This window comes from Denticeps clupeoides, chromosome 10 (assembly GCF_900700375.1).
Source record: "Denticeps clupeoides chromosome 10, fDenClu1.1, whole genome shotgun sequence".
Taxonomy (NCBI): domain Eukaryota; kingdom Metazoa; phylum Chordata; class Actinopteri; order Clupeiformes; family Denticipitidae; genus Denticeps; species Denticeps clupeoides.
Window position 1 is genome coordinate 1,683,128 of NC_041716.1, and position 20,856 is coordinate 1,703,983.

The following is a 20,856-nucleotide window of genomic DNA, read 5'->3' on the forward strand; positions in this document are numbered from 1 at the left end:
ACTTTTACTCAAGAGCCGTGACCTCCTTGTCCAGGTGGGACACCGTGGAGATGGAGGACGGACTGTATATCTTTAATGCCGAGAAGAGGCACTCACCTCCACCAGCGACCTGGGAGCCGACCTGGACAAGCTGAAGGCGAAAGACTTTGAGCAGCAATTTCCAGCCAAATTTCATTTGATTCCGCTCAGATTTGCATGTTTGAGCGTTTTAATAACCGTCGAGCACGAGACATGCGTGGTGACGTCATCAAGTAACTCCGTCGCGAATCTCTTCTTTAGATTTCTGTGGATCTTATTTTCAAGTGTTTTGGTGTCATGAAAGATTCAACATTTTGTATTGAATGATTAAGTGTGGCCTTTCATTAAGCTTTTTCACAATGATAAATCATCCAGAGAACAAATTCAAACGTAAATTGGGTATTGCTAACAGACAGATGTCCAAGGAATATCATCTCCAATTAGTTGAATAAAAGGTGGAACATTTTCGAGTAATTATACCTCCATTAGCTAATATAATAGCATACGGTATGTTGAACAGACAGTGTTGCTATGAGATGAGATATGGCTCCTCCATTAAGGGGCAGTGGTGGCCTAGCGTTTAAGGAAGCAGTCTTGTAATCAGAAGGTTGCCGGTTCGAATCCCGATCCGCCAAGGTACCACTGACCAAGGCACCATCCCCACACACTGCTCCCCGGGCGCCTGTCATGGTGCTCACTGCTCAGCAAAGGTGATGGTTAAATACAAAGGACACATTTCACTGTGTCACCATGTGCTGTGCTTTACAATGACAATCACTTCACTCTCTTTCAAGGTGTGGAGATAATTGGATTATATTTGATTTATGCATGTCCATGTACCTATAAATCTGTACTAATAATCAATATTCAGACGTCCATGAACCAAAATGTAGAAACTGTTTATCATAAATGAAAAATGTTTATTATATCGTCCTATTTGGTACTGCTGTTCTAGGTATATAAATTGATAGACTTTTTATGTATCACAACATTTTATGTTGTATGGAAACTGAAAGATCCTTTTAGGGTGCTAGTAGCCTAGTGGGTAACACGTTCGCCTATGAACCAGAAGACCCAGGTTCAAATCCCACTTACTACCATTGTGTCCCTGAGCAAGACACTTAACCCTGAGTGTCTCCAGGGGGGGACTGTCCCTGTAACTACTGACTGTAAGTCGCTCTGGATAAGGGCGTCTGGTAAATGCTGTAAATGTAAATGTTATAAGATCCTTTAAAAGCAAAAAGAGTAGAATATCCTTCAACTGCTTCCGTTTCATGATTCTTTAAGATGACTGTCAGTGTTGCAGTGCTTCATTCAATTAACAAGATGTGGTCAACAAATCTGCCATTAAATCAAGTCACCGCTGGGTGGCGCTATTATAAAGTAGACAAAAATACAAACACGAATGCACTGGTTGCAACTCAGATTGCAGCCTATCTTTGTCCATTTGCTTAAACATTTAATCAAATACAATGAAATGCGTGATTGCACAGTACCTTTAATGGAAAGTCTGGTCTGTAATTACGGAGCGTAACGGGCCTTGCGAATGTGATGAATGATAATAAAATGATTGTTTCAACATTTTGCTGTTGCATCAGGCGAGAGGGATGGATCTACACCCGGCCTGTAATTTATGGCTCGGCTACGCCCCCCTGCCATCAGTCACCGGGGCCAGTCGCGTCACGCCCGCTCACAGTAAAGCGGCAGCTCCTCTGGACTCGAGCCGCCGGCATCAGACGAGCTGCTGACGTCACGGCGACCTCACCTTGACACCTCGTCTTAGACTCGCACGCATGACAAGGTCATTCGTCCCCGCTGTCATTTCATAACCCCGTGACCTTGAGGGTCGGCATCGATAATTACAAAAAAAGCGTGCCGAATCTCAACAAAATAGTGCATCAACATCTGAACCATGTCTGTGTGTGTGTGTGTGTGTGTGTGTGTGCCACTGCATGCTGCTGCAGACGTTCATTCATGTCCCCCAATGTCCCACAGCTGACGCTGCACTGGTGGCTGCACTGGTGGCTGCACTGGTGGGACGGGCCACTGCACCACTGGACCACTGCACCAGGGCCCGCGAGTATCCAGCACCCGTGCAGCTCATGGCTTGAAATGGAAGCCAACGTTTTAATGCAACATGCGAGCAGAGGCGTGAGAAAAGCGCATCCCTCCTAAATGGCCGTCGGTAAATCAGGTCGGCCTGCTAATTCCGTCGTCTTGGCCCCCCCGGGATATAAGGAAAGATCCGGATTACATAAACGTGCGGAGTGATCCGTGCCTGTCTGCGTCCGCCACAGGTTGGGAGGGGGGCGGTGCTGAGTCAGCCGCCAATGGTGCATTCGCGTATGCGTGCTGCAGTGCTCCACCGCGCCCTCTTCCTGCCCCTCCCCCACCCCGCTCGCTCATCCCCCATCCCAACCCGCAGCGGCGCCCGCCTTTCATGTAGGAGCCACGCTGAGCATCTCGTGCCGCGTACGGACAGAACCTTCACGGCTCTGAGATGGGGGGGGGGGGGGGGCGCGAGGAGAGGACCCACGTCACCCGAGCGTTCGAGGAGGCGGACCAAGGTGCCACCGAGCAAGATACCGTCCGTCGTGGCCGCCCGCTGCTCGCCGAGGGTGATGGTTAAATGCGGAGGACACGTTTCACCGTGTCACCGCGTGCTGCGCTGCCCGTCAATCGCTTCGTTTTCACATGACGCTTCCACCTGGACTGGCTTCTAAATCCACAATGTGTTAAAGGTCCTGCTGAAGAAACCCAAACACAGCGCGTAACTGGAAGGCTGCTTTATTGTTCATAAAAAGGTTTCGTGCTCAAACAAAGACAATCTTTTTTGTAAGGTCTTACTAAGAGTCCAAGTGGTTGTGCAACACATCATCGTATTTCCTCCTACATAACAGTGTCATAAAACGATAACAACAGTTTGAAAAAGCACTTTTTTCTTTTTTTTTTGTTCGGAGAGATGGAGGAGGGGGGAATAAGCATCGTCATCATGCTGAACACATGGAACAATCCAAGAACGAAATACTGATATAAAAAAATGCAAAAAGATGCGTAAACGACGTGTTGTTAGTTTGTTGTGGATGAAACACAAATTCAGCACACAATCACACCTGAATTTCTGCACGTTGGCAACATTGCAAAAGGAAAGCGGCTGATCTGGGACCAGTTGTCAGTGTGGTTGTCTGGCAGTATGACTGGCGTCCCATTAGTGCTCCGTGAACCACATCACCCGGGTCGGTTAGTACAATTCGAAAGACTACATCAACAGACGAATGCAGAAGAAGAAGGCACGCGCCTCGAGTGAACACAGACCACACAGCCAGTTGGCAAAAAAAATAAATAATTAAAATGTGATGCAATAATGGCACAAACGTGAATGTAGAGGCTGCAACCCCCCCCCCCCATATAAATAAAAAAAAAAACCCGCTATATTTCTCATAGGCAGGAAAAGAGCATGTGTGCACGGTGTTCGGAGGTTCTTGTGCGTGGGTACGTGTGTGTTGTTCGTTGGGCGTTAAAAAAAAAAAACGTACTGGTTAGCTCACAAGTGTGCTGGTAGCGTTTCGCTTAATAATTTGGCCTAAAGTCCAAGCAGCTCCAATTAAATCGTGCATAAGCCGGTCCCGGTCGCATGGAGTCGCGGGACCAACCGACGACATCCACTGGACGTGTTGCATATAAACAAAATGTGACAGTGCTCTTATATATTTATATATATTTTGTATATACTGTTTGTATAATATAGCATCGATAGTATTTTAATTCAGTTCTCCCCGACAGAGTGATAAAGTGTCAAAAGCGAGAAAAAAAAACACAAAAAAAAAAAAGTAACAAACATGACAAGGGCATCAGCAGGAAGCCATTTGTTGTTTAGTTGTTTTTTTCCTTTATCATTTATTATTAGATTAATAGTATTTTTGTTTTTTAATTTCTGTTATTTACAAAAAACCACAACAAAGCATGCCATTGGAACAAAAGAAAAGAACCCCCCCCCCAAAAAAAGGAGTATATTACAATATACTTATAGCTTCTCTCAAAAAAAGTTCATTCTCCGCGTTTCAGCAATTGTGCCATGTACATGATAGCCCCGTACTGTACACAGAGTGGCAGAGCTCGTCTTGTTGCATGGGAGCCATCCAGGGTGGGCGCTGGGAGGTGCCGCATGGCGTTGTGGCGTTTCCTTGGTCGCTGGGAATGTATTTGGTTTCCTCTCTCGTTCTCTCTCTCTCTCCTTTTTTTTTTTTTTTTTTTTGTCGTTTTGATTGAAGTCTGCAGCACCCGCACTGATTCGGAGACCTCAGGCAGTGAGCACAGGGAGAGGGGGGAGGGGGTGTAAACAGGAGGGTGGGACGGGGGCGGGGTCACCTATCCCAGGGCGTGTCTGTTTTTTTGTCACAGACCTCCGGATAGAGGATGGCAGTCTAAGCGCAATTTAGCATTTTGTGAGAGTAAGAACAGACCCATGGGTGGGTTTGCATCGATTCCCATGTGAGTACGCGCACACACACACACACACACACACACACACACACACACACACACACACACACAGACGGACCTCTGGCCAGTCCAGTCTGTGAGGAGGTCGACGCACCTGCACCGGCGTCAAACTGGACCTGACCGGTGACCCTGCACCCCGAGCAGGGCTGGCCACGTCCCCCCCGGCGACCTGCTCGTTGGCGTCAGAGCCGGCTCGCTGGGGTCCGGGGCCAGTGACCGGCAACCAGTACAGAGTGCAGCCAGTATAACAAACTTTAACAAAAAGAAGGTCTAATTGAAAACATTTAAAAACACCATCAAAAAGATCGTAGGAAAGAGGGATGGAAGTTCCACATCCTGGCAGTTGAAGTCAGTTATACCCCGCGTGGACCTCACAGCTGCCTTCGACCGGAAAAAAAAACGCACCCCCCGTCCCGTTCACAATGCGTATAACTTGTCGTAAAAATAGTGCTGATGCCACAGATCGGTACATAAAAATGACTCTAAAAGGCAAGTAAAGGTATCGATCGCTCGGGATTTGGTTTCTGATCGTCGTGGTGGAAACGCGTCTCCCCTCACGTGCACGCCGCTCCCTCTGTTCTCCCGCGTGGCGCGTCCGGAGCAGCAGAATCCTCCACTAAACCTCAAGCGTGGAGCGTCGGATGGAACGAACACGGCCCGGTTGGTGTGAGGCGTGGTCGAAAAACAAAAACGAAAAAAAAAAACCCGAAACGAGTCAAAACCGAGAAGGTGTAGGGCAGGTACAATTACACAACTTGGCGTATTGTGTAGAATTGGGATTCTGTCCACGCCTGGTCAATTTGGACCAGTGGATCTCTTCGAAATGAATAAAGTGTGGTGTGGACTATGATAAATCATGCATGACTCCTGATCAAAACATGCCATCATGCAAGTCATTTCTATGCATTTATACGAGCACATGTATTATCCCCCTATCAGTGTGAAAGCCCATGTATAAAATGTCTTTAAAATGATTTTTTTTTGTATTTTTTGTCTTTTAAAACCCAGGTATAACAAACGGGATGGAAATATTGGTGACATGGGCCCAATGTTTCGATTTTGCTGCTCAGGTAATAACAGAATTTTACTCGGCACGAAATATATTAAGACTTAAAAAAAAATAATAATAATAAATTAAAAACCGAGCCCATGAAAGTTTTTTTTCTCGTCTCCTCACTGATGATGTTTTTTTTTTTTTTTTTTTTCATTTTCATCTACAATTAAAAGACAACACGTCACAGGAGCCCCGCTGGACCGGAGCTTCCTGTCATGGCAGCGCTGCTGTCGAGTCCGTCGGCGAGCGACGCTGCGGTCCACACGGAGATGTAAAAGAAATCCATCTTCGGCGTCACCTCCTTGTGCAAAACTCCAACCCCGGGGCAGATGGTCCCCAGCAAGTATTCAGTGTCTGCCCCAGGCGTGCACACCATCCAGAGTCAAAAGTCTGCTGCGTCCGAGTAAAAAGTTTGGAAAATCTTGGTCGTTGGTGGCAGACGGCACGCAGAAAGCGCGCCGCGTTTGGTCGTCTTCGGAGTGAAACATCTGCAACAAGTCTGTAAACAAACCTTTTTTTTTTGTTCGGGAAGTGAGATTCGGTTCAGGGTTGTCCTTGTTGACGCTGTTTGTACATTTCTCCGAGTCGTAGCTCTGGAGACGGTGTCCTAACACTTGGATTCCCTGACGTCTTTTTGGTTTTTACCCTTCTCTTTTTTGCCTTTGCTCTCGCTGTCGTCCAGCTTGTCCTTCTCTGGTTTGGTCACGCTGTCATACGAGGGCAGGGAGGCCGTGGAAGGGGTGCCCTCTTTCTTCTCCTGGTTGGTCCCGCCGTTCTCCAGCTTGCTGGTCCCCAGGATGCGCTTGCAGATGAAGCCGCGGCGGATGAGGTGGGCGCGGTAGGCCCGCTGGATGACGGTGGCGGAGACGGTCTCCTGCTTGCGGCGCAGCGTGGTGGTGATGGGCTCAAAGGACACCTTGGAGGGGTTGGAGGCAATGAAACGCTCCTCCATCTGCTGCCGCATCATGTCCAGGTCGCCACTGTCGCCCAGCACGCGCTTGGTGAAGGCGAACAAGATGTCCAGGCAGTGAATGCGGTCGCCGCTCACCATTGGCAGGTCCATAGCAATCAGTTCTATGATGTTTGGCTTGGGCACGCGCAGCGGGTGCTCCAGAGTGTCGGCAAAGTCACCCAGCTTGGCAAAGGTGATGAACTGGGAGGCAGTGGGGTCAAACTTCTCCCAAATCTCGTAGAAAGACTCAAAGTCGTCCTCACAGAGCGGGTCGGCACTCTCCTCCGTGGCCACGCTGAAGTTCTCCAGGATGATGGCAATGTACATGTTGACCACGATGAGGAAAGACACAATGATGTACATCACAAAGAAGAAGATGCCCACCGAGGGGTTACCACAATTTCCCTTCACCGACGTGCCCGGGTTCTCCTTATTCGGGTCGCAGTCAGGTGGGTAGTTGAGAATTGGTGCCAGAAGGCCGTCCCACCCGGCCGAGGTGGTGATCATAAACAGGCAGATCATAGAGTTCCCAAAGGTCTCGAAGTTGTACATGTCATCAATGCCCACCTCCCTCTTGACGTAGGCAAAGTTGGACATGCCGAAGATGGAAAAGATGAACATGACCAGGAACAGCAAGAGGCCGATGTTGAACAGGGCCGGCAGTGACATCATCAGGGCAAAGAGCAAAGTCCGGATGCCCTTGGCTCCTTTGATCAGACGCAGGATGCGGCCAATTCGAGCCAGACGGATTACCCTGAACAGCGTTGGCGACACGAAGTACTTCTCGATAAGGTCGGCCAAGAACATGCCTGCGTGATGAAGAGGGGCAGAGAACAAGAAGAACATTTCAGTCACTGGAGAGAACAGTTTGTCCCACATGTCTAATCTGACTAGACATTTCGTAGAGAAAACGCGAATCTAAGGCTAAGTATGTTGATGGTCATGAAGTGCTCTTCGAGGCCTAAAGACTAAAAACTCCTAAACTGGTTTTCAAATGAAGCTAACTTCTTAAACGTGTTAACCGGTAACATCCTTCCCAACGCAAGGGTCTTCTCAAGCCATGCCACTTACCCACAATGGAGAGAATGACCACAACGCAGTCAAAAATGTTCCATCCATTGGTAAAGTAGTAATGGCGCAAGGCAAAGAGTTTAAGGACAAATTCGGATGTGAAGACCACGATGAAGATGAAGTTGACCCAATAGAGGATGTTCTCCGTCTCCTGCGATTGGTCGTCTGTCTCCACCATCATAGTGACCATGTTGAGACAGATCAAAATCATGATGGAGATGTCGAACACTTGCTGTGTCACGAAGTCGAAGACCATGCCCTGGACCTTGTTCTGAGGGACAAAATGGAATAGGTGTTTGATTCATAGAAAAGAACTTCACTTGATTCCATGGAAGGCTGTAAAAACACACAATGGTCTCCGTACCGAAGGTCTGGGAATGGGCTTCTGTGGTTTCTTTGAGCCCAGTTTTTTCATGGCGTTGTAATATTTCTTCTGTTCTTCTGTCATGAAGATGTCCTGACCTCCAAAGTATAGACAGATACCAAAGCCAAATCACAACCTCATAAAAGGATTCCACATAACCTGATCACCATCACAAGGTTTTACTAATATCTCTGCTATCAAACAAGCTTTGACTAGACAGAAAAGGCCTTATCTTTTTCTTCTGCTGATTGAAGTTGTCAATGATGACACCAATGAAGAGGTTGAGGGTGAAAAAGGAGCCAAAGATGATGAAGATGACAAAGTAGATGTACATATAGATGTTGTCTTCATATGAGGGCTGGTCCTCCACCTTGAGAGAGTGGCAGGAGAATAATAGAAATGTGAACTGGGGTACTTTGAGGGCAGTCAGTAGCAGCATTTCGGATTAATCTTACTTAAACCTCACCTTTCTTGAGTCTACTGCTGCATACATGATGTCCATCCAACCCTTGAATGTAGCCTGAGAACAACAGACAAAAACTTGAATGAAAAACGCATCGTGTTCATATGGAAAATGGCAAAAAACTGGATCTCGGGTCCTTACCACTTGAAGAAGTGCCAGGTATCCAGCTCCTACATTGTCAAAGTTGATCTTCACGTTCTTCCAGCGGACCTCCGTGAAATTGTTATTGATAAGGTCAAAGCATTCGGACTTGTTGTTGACGATATCGAGTGGAAAGTACTCCTCTGAGGTTTCGTTGTAGCAGTAGTAGTACTTGCCCGCAAACAGATTGACCCCCATGATACTGAAAATCAGCCAAAAGATGAGGCAAACCAGCAACACATTCATGATGGAAGGGATTGCGCCCACCAAGGCGTTGACTACCACCTAGACCACAGGAGGGAAAGAGCGGTGTGAGAACCTGGAAGTGTCCCATGTAATGCATACACACATCTTCACATACAAGGCGTCTGTATACCTGTACATTTCTGGGCCATGAGGTCTCCTCTATGGTTAGACCAAAACTGAATGTAATTGATCAATGATTAATTAATGCCATGTTATTTAATAGACTAAATATTCCAGGCAAGTAGCAGGTATCTGCAAAAGGTGATGCACTAACGCTTATCTGCTAACGCTAACGGCGTCCTTCCTAGTATACAGGTATACAGACCAGACTCGAAGCAATCACACACATCTCAAGCATGAAATAACGTCCCTTCCCATAAACATCCCACATCTATCTCATCCCCTCCCCTTCTAGCTCAACACATTGTTCAACACTGCAATGTAAATGCTTGAGCAGTAGGAAGACCATGAACCAATCCCAACCCATCCCTTCTCCCTGTGCATTTCCACCCTTATCCCCGCCCAGCCCCCTCCTCGCTGGTGTAGAGATCCCATCTTTCACTGCTTAGCAACAAGCTCAGCGCAGAGTTGACCGCTCACTAACAGTGTTAGACAGGCCGACCAGCAGCTCTCAGGCACACAGCTGAGCATGCATGTCTTTCACAGACTCGGTTTGTGGAGCCATATTCCCTCCTGGACACAGACAAACGCAGATTCCAGATTCTCTTGGCATGCGCATCAGGCCTGGAGCAGTTTGACTTGACTGTATAGATTACATGCAGTCATTTTTGCACTTTACTTTGATCATAATCGTTTTCAAAAGTGAAATGATGAGACTATTTACTTGTCCAGATAAAGTTATCCATAATTGTTGCATAATGCATAAGACTGGACAGTTGTACTTAATAGTGCATAATTGTATATTGCTTAATAGCTTTTTACAGCCACAGGATTTGTAAAAAAAAATTAAAAAAAGAACATGCTAATATTTAAATATGCACTTGCCCAGAGAACTTGCCTGCTCTTATGAGTGCAATTTTTGGTTGAGCAAAAAAACCCCAAAAAACTACAGTCTACTGAAAGAGAGGGAAAATGGCTTTTCAAAAGTGCATAATGTGCATTGGCAATTGAAGAGTACATGCATGTTACATGGCATTGTTGTGCAATCTCAAAAAAACGTTAAAATAAGTAAACAAATTGATCGGGAGGAGCTCCGACAGAGAGATCAACTATATGCATTGAGCCAAACGTTTCGGATGTGTTAAATAACGCCCCTGGGGTTGGTGTTATTAGCCTTAATACTACATCCCAAAGGAGCGGACTGCATTGGTGAAGGTCAGCCTCGCTTCCGATGTAAACCGAACGCATCCCCGCCTTTGCGTCTCCTCATCAATTTGTTTATTAATTTTTAACTCATTTCCTCTTTCAGGTCAAACAGAATGGCAATCAGATGAACAGAGACATCGACTAATATCAGTAAGGCAGGGTCAGAATTTTATCCTCTGTGCTGCTTCTACATTCTGGGCATTGGCCAGCGTACAGGTCACGCCCACTGAGGTCAAGTCTATTCACATAACACCACAAAAATGACAATAAGAATAAATATTCTGACGAAACTAATCCCACAAATGAAACCTTCAATCAGCTTAGTAGATGCTATTTATCTTAAAGTAAGAGGGATTCTGGGCAGGGTTCATCTGCCCAGAACACTTTCTGGCAGGTCACCATAGAATTGCCTGACGCTGCTGAGTACATCGATTCTGTCGTTTTTCAGCAACGCTGAAGAGGACAAAAAGTCTTTTTCCCCCCCTAGTGACCCGGCTGGGCTCAGAGCAAAACAGCTACCCCATGCCTCCAAGGCACTGACCAGTCTCTTTGCTCGGTAATGCACAACATTGCCTCCCAGCCTCGCATCCTCGGGGGGCGGAGGGCACCCCAGAGGTTCACCCCGGGTCAGATGTCGTGCCGTGACATGAACACAAGGACGCCTCGGGTGAGCAGGCAAAACTTGCACATTTCCTAAGCTTCTGCCTTCGGCCCGTCGCCGGACAATCGGGAACGCTGGCCAATCGGTGATCGGAAACTGGGCGGACGCGGCACCGTGAGGGCATAGCCTCGGGTGCGCCGTTATTTTTATTGAATTAGTTTACTTTTTTTTTACAGGTCAGCAGGACAGGGCGACCGAGAAACGGCAGAAGCTTAGCAAATTCTACACGTCCACATCAACACTGATGTGTCCGGGGGGGGTTGTCTCCCTGGCGAAATTATTCCTTTCGTTTTTTTTTTTTTTTTTAAGCGAGTTTCCGTGCGCAGATCCTGGACAAGCAAGAGAGAAGTGCAGCGGGTTGGGCTGAGATGGAGGGAGAGGAGGGAGGGAGGGGTGCCGCACACGTGTTGGGGACGTGGGGTCGGGACGGGGGATGCGGAGGTCGGGAGGGGTCTGATTGGCGGAGGTGGGTGGGGAGAAGCTAGAGAACAAGCAACCAGTCCAGGAGAAAAAGAAGAGAGAAGATGTGACAACAACCAGGCGCAGTTAACTGCTCACAGTGACCAGGGGGACGGGCGGATCGGAGTAGATGTGAGGAGGGGCGGCTAACTAACAAGACGGACCAAAAACAACATATAAATATAAAAAAAAAAAACGCCGATTTATGACGCCATTTGGATCCATTCGCGGACATCTCCTGAATCCCGGGATCTGGAACTCACGTCCTGCCGGGTCGAGACTGTGCAGAGTACAGTCTCCGTTCCTGCGGTTCTAGTATAGACGTATGTTTTCAGAAGATCGAGTGTTCCTGAGTAATCGAGTTTTTAGCCGAACTGCGTCTCCTAATCCCAATAACGGACACCATAATCGGCAGCGTCCCTCACGTCCTCTTGGCGGCTGTTCCAATTACACTGACCAGCACTTATTTACACCTTCTGCTGGGGACCTAACGGGAATCTGGAAGGGCAGAGTGTTAATCTTCGAGGGGGACGTTCAGAACTTGGCCCCGCAGGACGCCCTCACAACGTATACGGAATGGAAACCATGGACAATCGTAGGCAGACGTTAAACGAGCCAACGTGTGATTGTCTATCTTTGCTGCTGGTTGTTCTCGGTGGCGGTGGGGGGTGCATCATGGGACAGGGGCAGGGGTCGGATGGAGGGAAGGGGCTCTTGAAATAAAAGCAGAGGTTGAGAATCAGGCCAAATGAGCAGCCAATTGCATGTCATGTGAAGTCTATGGAAATGAAAAGGGATTCGAATGGTGCTGAGTGGGATTTTTGAGCAAACATCTGGATCCAATTTGAACTCTTTTTTTTTTTCTTTCTACTTTTGTGATGAGGCAGCTTTGTAATTCGTACGTCTACCCTTTTTTTGGCAAATTAATTTTGCATCCAACAAATGACAATTGCACCAAAATCAGGGAAATATTTGTCACTATGGGCACATCAATATCAGTACCCAGTTCACAGCTGCATCATGACTTCATTTGACTTTTTAACTACACATGCCATCGTTCTTAGCTAATGTTTTAAATTATTTTGTTCCTTGAAAAAAAAAAAATCCAACAGGATGAAATATATAGAAATACTTCTATATTTGTTTTTGGTTGCTTTCTTTTGCTCTTGTCTTGATCAGTTCTAGCATGCTTAAACTGCTGAATGGGCATGCAGAAGGACCAGCTGCTTTAGCTTTGGATCTTACCCTCATCCCTTCAAAACGTGACAAGGCTCTGAGGGGCCTGAGGGCCCTCAGTGTCCTGAGTGATTTAATGGGCCCTAGCTCGGAGTACCCCAGGGCATTAGCTATAAGGCTGACTATAGACACCTACACAAAAAAACAGAGAAGCAAAAGAGGTTCCACACTGTTAGACGGGCTGAGGACACTCTCTAGGGCAAGAGAGGGCCCTAGAACCGGCGCAACTTCTGGGTTACATACACACATACACACATACACATTCTTTTCTGTGTATATACATATATAAGACCGCATTTATATATGTATATAGCAGCATCCCAAGAGAGAGAGAGGCATGTTTAGTATGGGTTATAGGAACACAGCAGAGAAGCCACGCCCCCCCTCAAGCAATTTTATTGTTTCGTGTTACTGAAAAGGAGGCAACAGCTTGGCGGCTCGTCTCAGTGCCTGTGAAGAAACTTGCGGTTGAGACAGAGAGAGAGAAAGAGAGAGAGAGAGAGAGAGAGAGAGAGAGAGCATAAGACACAAATACAAGGGGAGAAGTTAGGCAGACAAAGTGCACCACATAGGCAGATTTAGAGGGAAACCCCCCCCCCCAAAAAAAAGAAAACAGAGCAAGGGAAGCTTGGAGGGAGGGGGGGCTACGGGGAACACTAGGGTTTCCCCAGCAGAAGTTCATTAAAAGCCCAACAGACTACAAGAACCTTACCCTGGCCCTTCTAACATTGCCTCTCCGTGTCGCTCTCGGCTGAAGCATAAAATCCCATTTAATTTTTAGACAGACAAACTAATGGGACCTGTGAGAAAGAATACAGGTCAACATGAACATGTCTCCAACTACACATCCTTTTTTTTAAAAAAAAAAACATTTACAACCAGTAAGGAACGGCACAATTACACGGTAACAGTGGGGTATACGCTCTGGGGAGGGGGTCGGCTAGTCATTTGTACTGGACGGCACTGGAAGGACAGAGAATCGGTCACACCGGAGGAACTGGAGCCCTGTTCAGTCCCAAAGCCGAGAGGGATTAGGAGATTTCCGCACGGGCCTGCGCCCCCGGCGGCGAGTACTCTGCGGGGAAATTGGGACGGGGCGGCCGCAGGGACTGGGAGGCAGGGCTTTAGCTCCTCGTCGGTCGTGCACAGGGATATATCGAAAACAGACCCGGGCACACTTTCCACCAGCCACCGACAGACTTGGTATGTACACCGCAAGAGAGGACACGACACCCAAAGCTGACCAACTCACAGAGGGGGAGTCTAAAGAAGGCGAAAGTTTTATTGTCCAAGGACCGCCACACGTTTCGAATATTGGCTCCGAAAAACGAATACAGGGATGCACGTGGTGGTGGTTGAACATTTGAAACGAAATCAATTGGGGAATAAGGGATTGCATGGAAGGTGGAGCTATAAAAGTGGGCCGGCACCGGATTCCTCTCTGGAAGGAAGGGTCCGAATAAAGCTTTCGCCTTGCTCTATGGTGATGGTCTTTGGGGATATTGTCACCTTTAGCCTGAGTGTGACCCCTCGGGAGCGCCCCTCTTTAGAGGGCCCGGCCCAATCAGAGCCAGAAGTGTTGGACGCATCAGCGTGGCCCCTCCCTCTCTGTCTCAGAGCTCTGAAAGGCAAGGTCAATGACAATGTGTGGCGATGATCTGAATGAGGACATTAAAAACAGAAGCCAACAGAAATCCCACACACCCTTCAACAAAATCAACCAAGGTAAAAAATGAACAGAAACAATCTCACACATCCACACACATCCACATTTTCTAGCCGTAATATCAATTCTGTTTCATTATTGAGGAATCTTTTTATTCCAAATGGTGGTCAACCCATCTTTTTTTCCTCGGATACAGTGGTTAAGATAAATGGAAGTAGTTTGAGTCTTCGTTTCCTCGCATCACTCTCACAACAAAGCAACCCCAAAGCAACGAAAGAGCAAAAAACAATGGCGATGACAGAAGCAGGAAGGTAATAAACCGTGTGATGGAGTGACACACCGACACACAGAAAGATACCGACAGCACACTGGAACTGGACATGAGGCACGTGAGACATCTGTGTGGCATGCTCATGAGTGATGACCCTACAACCCTCCCGACCAGACACTGTCAGAGGCACGACAGCACGGGACAGCAGAAGCAACAAGGCCACAGAGACAGACTGGAGGAAGGAAGGAAGGAGGCGACGTCAGGACCACACTCACCGTCCGCCGCCATGTCCTTCAACATCACAACACCTCAGCATTATCTCACACATTCCTGAGGCAAGAGCAGGGTTCACACTTTTAAAGGATGAGGAGGAGGGGGCGCGGGGTTGGGGAAGGAGGGTGGGAGGGCGTTCACAATTTTTCACAATAAAAAAACACAACGGACTGGCATCTTGGGAAATGTAGTTCTGCTTATCGACTACAGCCATGTTAGTCCTTCACCAGAGGACTGCAGTTCCCATCAGGCCCTGAAGGGAGGACAGGGTACTACTGCAGTCGGAATACTGAAGGGGACATGGAGATTGTGGGAGGGGCTTTTGAACTGAATATGTGTATCATACCAACGTTCTGTCTCAACACCTAGTGAGCTATGAACATTTATCTTTAAGGTCATCATCTGCATAACTGGTTTTATCAGTAACTACATACGATATTAATGCACCTAATAATATTTTAATTTCTATTTCTCTTGCAGTCATATCCATGTTCATTATTATTACAATTAAAATTTCGTAAATCTGTCATCATGGTAACAAGCATGTAGCTTAATTAATGTAATACCACAATAATGATTATTAATTGGTGCATTAAAGTAAAGAATTTTATTAATTTGCTCCTGATGCTTTTAAAAACAACTTCTGTGGACCAATAGCACTTGAAATAAACGCTAAAACAACGCCATCTACTGGTAATTCCTTACGGAACCTTTAATAAGCATTACACAAAAAAAAACAAAATTTTCTGATAATAAAATGACAAAAAGGCATTGATCCCAATGTATATTGACTATAATCCATTGAAGAAACTCTATTTTATGAGTGGATAAACAGTAGCCCTACATGGGAAAAGATGTATTGATTTGATAGCTCATCTGGCAAGGAAGGTCACTAGGTACTGAGACAGAGGGTTTGATGTCTGCATTTGGTTCAAAAGTTTTCAGAATTCCTGAATTCCTGTAAATGGAATTCTTGCCTGTATGGACAGTTATTCCTCATTGTGAATGAGGACATGTATCTAGTCAGGTGCTTTGAACTATGCGAGCATCAACTTCCAAGCGTTCACCATGTGATGGTTCCCTCAACGTGAGGCTCAGCTCAGCGACGAGTGATGAGTCCTCCTGAAAGTTGGTTAGTTCAGGAACAAGGTAAAACACACAAACACACACAGGTACCTCTGATAACCAGGTCTTTGCCATCAAAACATCTTCCAATGTCACACAGGAGATGCACTCACACATAATTCCTCTGGATCCAACTACTGTGCAATTCTGTGGAACCAACTTCCAAGTGCAGATCGGGTACGTGATTAATTCACAATAAATGTTCTGTTACATTTGCAGATGTTACTCACAGATGATATTTATAATGATCTGTACTGTCCATAGTCACAGGGACAGTCGCCCTGGAGAGGGTTGGAATGTCGACTTTTTAGGCAATTGTGTTAATAACATATTTTACAGAATCTATTACCATTTATTAATATTGAAATATTTTGATGGCCTAATGTAATTTAGCCCACAGTACTTGGAAGGTCCATCACAGTGAAGGCACAGAATGGGACACAACTGTACACAGATAATTTCTTATGGCCATAGACAAGTCAGAGATCAACACATTAAAATTTCCCCAGAGGGGTGGAGCACTGCTTGAATGTACAATATACACACATACATTTCTATATGCTGCATTATCAGTAATTCCTGTTATTGAGTGGCAGTAGCCTAGTGGGTCACACACTCGCCTATGAACCAGAAGACCCAGGTTCAAACCCCACTTACTACCATTGTGTCCCTGAGCAAGACACTTAACCCTGAGTGTCTCCAGGGGGGGACTGTCCCTGTAACTACTGATTGTAAGTCGCTCTGGATAAGGGCGTCTGGTAAATGCTGTAAATGTAAATGTAAATGATAGCTTGAGTCTTACGTTATTAGCATCCAATTAATGGAATCTGGTGTGAGCATCCAATCATAAAACAGCTTTTGTTGTTCTGTATCATTTTGCAGAATTTTCAGTATAGTTTATTGTGTATAATATTCAAGCAGAGCAACACTGGGGACAGGTGGATTCTGGGAATGCAGGGGTGACTATTGCCTTATTCAGAGAAGGACAGGGAGATCATGAAATACTCGCAGTCTCAATTCTAGAATTGATCTCTACAATGCTTGTACAATGGAGATAATAACAGTTCCACCCGTGCAGTACCTGGTACATCAACAGAAATCTAAATTGCAAGTATGGAACCACACCCAGTGGACTCACACCTTGTTAACCAACCAGGAACTAAAGCCACGTGTGATTTTTAACTTCTGAAGTCCAGAAGATTTGCCGCAGTAGACGACCCTCAACGTGCCGCATTCAGACATGTTTCATGTCACAAGGGGAATATATGGCAAACATTAATAACACGTTTGACAGGAACCTCAAGGTTTGTGTCACTAGCTCGGCCGGAAGACCTTCAATCTAAATTCAGGCTTCACACTGAACCTAATGGATCAACAAGGTGTATGTTGTTTTTTTTTTTTTTTTATCTAAACCAGATCATTAACCAATCGGCTAAAAAATAAAGGACGGCCTGTCTTACATCCACAATGAAGAAGTCCAGCCAGCACCAGGCGTTGGTGAAGTACTTGACGAAGCCATAGGCCACCCACTTGAGCAACATCTCCAGGATGAAGATGTAGGTGAAGACTCGGTCGGCGTACTCCAGGATGATGCGGATGGTCTTCCTCTGCTCGATGTACACGTCCTCAAAGGCCTGGTAAAAAAATTTAATGTAAAAAAATGTAAAAACTAGTGGTGAGACTCTTATCGGGCGATAAAAAAAATGTCGCCGTTAATCTATTCACAAAGTTGGGTTGGGAGCTGGGTCTATACTACGCAAGCTATTGTGCCGGAGTTAAATGGTTACACTAGATTTATAAGTATATTTCTTCTTTCTTGTGTCTTTTAGTTTCTTATTTTCTAAAGACTTTTATTTTGTTTTTGAGACCCGGTTCAGGTCTCTTGGACACATGGCGTGAGCTGTGAGAGAGAGAGGTGCAGAAAGACGCGATGTTCTGATGCGACCATACTTTTTGTACAGAATACACTTTGCACAGAAAATCTCTTGGGTGTCAGCTCATCATTTGTGGTTCACTATGATGACTTTCACCTTGATATTTTAGCGCGGATGTATACCTAGCCGAATTGCACTGTAGGGGGCGAGAACGAGTCTTCGAACTGTGAAATTACCACATCAAACGTGACGTGGTAACATGGATGCAGCTATTTAACTGAATAAACAGTTGGTAAACACAAGTACATCTTATTGAACATAATTTATTTTCATCACCAATTATCATAGTAGAACAGCTTTCTCAAGCAGTTTGTGATGCATTTTGGAAACAGGAGATGAGCCCCTGGTCTAATGCGCCACCTGGCTTGAGAAACCCGTTCTCAAAGACTTACTTTTAGTCATTATTTGGGTAGCACACATATTCTGAATGCCTTCGGCAGAATTCAAATGAGCCATTTTAATCTAGATTAATTCCAAGATTACAGTGAGATTAATCTAGATTAAGAAAATTTATCTATGCCCACCTCTAGTAAAAACCCTTCATTCGCACAACATTCTTAATCTAGCAGTTCGCCAACAAGAAGCCAGGCACCCCTGCTCCAATTTGACAAATGGTAGAGTCCATTAATCATGTCAGCCAGCCCAGCTCGCAGACGTCTGTAATGAACGAGAGGACTGCACCTCCTCCAGCGGCCCACCAAAATCTCCTAACAAGCTGTTTTAATAAATTACAGACACTCACCAGTGCCCCACTGCTGAGCAGGATCATGAAGATGATGAGGGTCTCGAACCAGTTGTGCTCCACGATGAGATAGCAGGTCTTCCTCAGGTACCACCAGCTTTTGCCCCAGCCCTCCGTGATGCTCACGTCGCAGCACTTGTACCGCGCCACACACTCTGGAAAGTACAACGCATGCTCATGCACGAGCAGACTGATGTAAAAAGTACATATCTATCCTCGGCTAGCGTTGCTGAGTAGAGCACCTTCCGTCCAGCAAGCCTCGGGGTCGAGATACTCCTCCACGGCCTCCACCACCACCACGTCCTCCACCTCCGGCTTGATGTCGATGGTGCTGCCCTCAGAAGAGCTGGAATCGTCCAACTGTCAGGAACAGAGAAGCAGGCCTCATTGTTGGACCCCAAGACAGCCCACAGACTCCAACATGGGTCTGAATCATCTGCAGCGCTCATACTTTCTGATGGACGAGACTTGGCAAGTACAATACTGCAGTTTTGTGGTGCAATGTGGCGGTAAATATATAGTCTTGAATGAAAAAAAGGACATTTGACCTAATACTTGTTCTGTATTTTGCCCAGCTAATCACATGGAATGTTATGAGGTTAAAGTGGCCAGTCGGCACCCCTCCCCCACTCACCTCCTTGCTGCCCTCCGCTTCCGATTCGCTGCTGAAGTCCTCCGTGTTGAGGTTCTCGAAGTCGGACTCCCCCACGGCGATGGGGACGCACACCGTCAGGTTGGGGTTGTTGATGAAGGACATGTGGTCCTCGTCGATCATGTACTTGCCCACGCTGCTCCCGATGCCGCTGGTGGTGCCGTTCTGGTAGTCCAGCTCGCGGTTGATGTCCACGCCCGTGTGATTGGCGATGCAGTTGAGCTTCTTGTCGTACATGTCGTCCAGCGGCTTCACCTCGTCCGTCACCTTGCGCTTGAGGACGATCGCCACCAGCTGCCGCACGTTGCACTTGATCCAGGCGATGCCTTTCTTAATACGGATGACGGCGATCTGCAGGTTGTTCATCTCGCCGTCGTCGTCGGTGGCGGCCAAGTTGTCCGCGCTGAACGAGCTCAGCAGCAAGGCCAGGAAGAGGTTCAGCACCTGGCAGGTACCAACATTCATAAATACGTCCTCTTACCCATACTGGCTATGGACATCAGCAGTTCCCATTATCAGCTTTTTCGTAACTCTTCCTTTGTAGGACACGGTTTTGAAAAGAAATGGAGTTTTTCGAACGGTGTGAGGGAACACGAATCAATTCTAGACTTTTTTTTACGAACCTGTAATGAAGAACATGAACGCGACCTATGACCTCTGTTTATTAAAAACTGTAGCATAACCTGCACACCGCGAGTTGAGGGTGAGCGTCCTTCCTCGCGTTGAAGTGGGCAGCACTACAACTGTCCTAACACATACGCTGAAATGAAAATCAGAATTCTAGTTGCTCAGATTATTATAATAATAAGAAGAAGATCGAATGAAATGACAAAAAATTAAAATAAGTAAAATAAGCGCTCTATTCAACACTCTGGGATACGGAACTCAGGACGTTTTACAGGGTCTTACCACGAGGTTACCGATGACCATGACCATCATGAAGACGATCAGACACATGGCCTGTCCCGCCACCTCCATGCAGTCCCACATGGTCTCGATCCACTCGCCACACAGCACCCGGAAGACGATGAGGAAGGAGTGGAAGAAGTCGTTCATGTGCCAGCGGGGCAGCTCGCAGTCCGTGGCGATCTTGCAGACGCAGTCCTTGTAGCTCTTCCCGAAGAGCTGCATGCCCACCACGGCGAAAATGAAGACGATGATGGCCAGCACCAGAGTCAGGTTCCCCAGGGCCCCGACCGAGTTCCCGATGATCTTGATCAGCATGTTGAGGGTGGGCCACGACTTGGCGAGCTTGAACACTCGCAGCTGAAGACACACACAAGGGCACACATGAGGAACCAGGCCGGGAGAACGTCACCAAATGGCATCGCATGGTAAAGGTGAAGGTAGCCGCTTACCAATCGGAATGATCTTAAGACAGAAAGGCCTTCCACGTCAGCCAGGCCAAGCTCTATTAAGCTCAAGCTCACGATGAAGCCATCAAAGACATTCCAGCCCTCCTGGAAGTAGTAGTATGGGTCCATAGCAACCAGTTTGGCAAACATTTCGGCAGTGAAAATCCCTGTAAACACCTGCAGGAGATACAAAGGAAGGTTACTCAACTTTGAAAAGGTCCAAGATTCATAGAATTCCTAAAAAGTGGCTTGTTTATGGCTGTTCCCATTAACAGAAGGCCACCCTTCAGGAAGTTCTGTTCCAGCCTCTCGTTGAGCGCACGTCCGGCACCCGGGCGCGGCTC

The 20,856-nt window shown here is 46.7% G+C and overlaps 1 protein-coding gene across 7 annotated transcripts in view; it reads right to left on the reverse strand.

The window, feature by feature from the left end:
* Positions 1–2,789: 2,789 nt before the first annotated feature.
* The window catches only part of scn8aa (sodium channel, voltage gated, type VIII, alpha subunit a), a 41,890-nt gene continuing 23,823 nt past the window's right edge, over positions 2,790–20,856 (reverse strand). For all 7 annotated transcript variants that reach the window (XM_028993065.1, XM_028993062.1, XM_028993060.1 and 4 more), the window contains 13 exons: positions 20,516–20,689; positions 20,067–20,423; positions 19,140–19,601; positions 18,748–18,865; positions 18,506–18,660; positions 17,290–17,463; positions 12,504–12,626; positions 8,567–8,851; positions 8,429–8,482; positions 8,195–8,332; positions 7,963–8,067; positions 7,599–7,869; positions 2,790–7,336 (listed from right to left, as the gene is read on the reverse strand). In XM_028993065.1, coding sequence (XP_028848898.1) covers positions 6,183–7,336; positions 7,599–7,869; positions 7,963–8,067; positions 8,195–8,332; positions 8,429–8,482; positions 8,567–8,851; positions 12,504–12,626; positions 17,290–17,463; positions 18,506–18,660; positions 18,748–18,865; positions 19,140–19,601; positions 20,067–20,423; positions 20,516–20,689 — 3,570 coding nt within the window. In that variant the 3' untranslated portion in view covers positions 2,790–6,182. The remainder of the gene's footprint in view (positions 7,337–7,598; positions 7,870–7,962; positions 8,068–8,194; positions 8,333–8,428; positions 8,483–8,566; positions 8,852–12,503; positions 12,627–17,289; positions 17,464–18,505; positions 18,661–18,747; positions 18,866–19,139; positions 19,602–20,066; positions 20,424–20,515; positions 20,690–20,856) is intronic.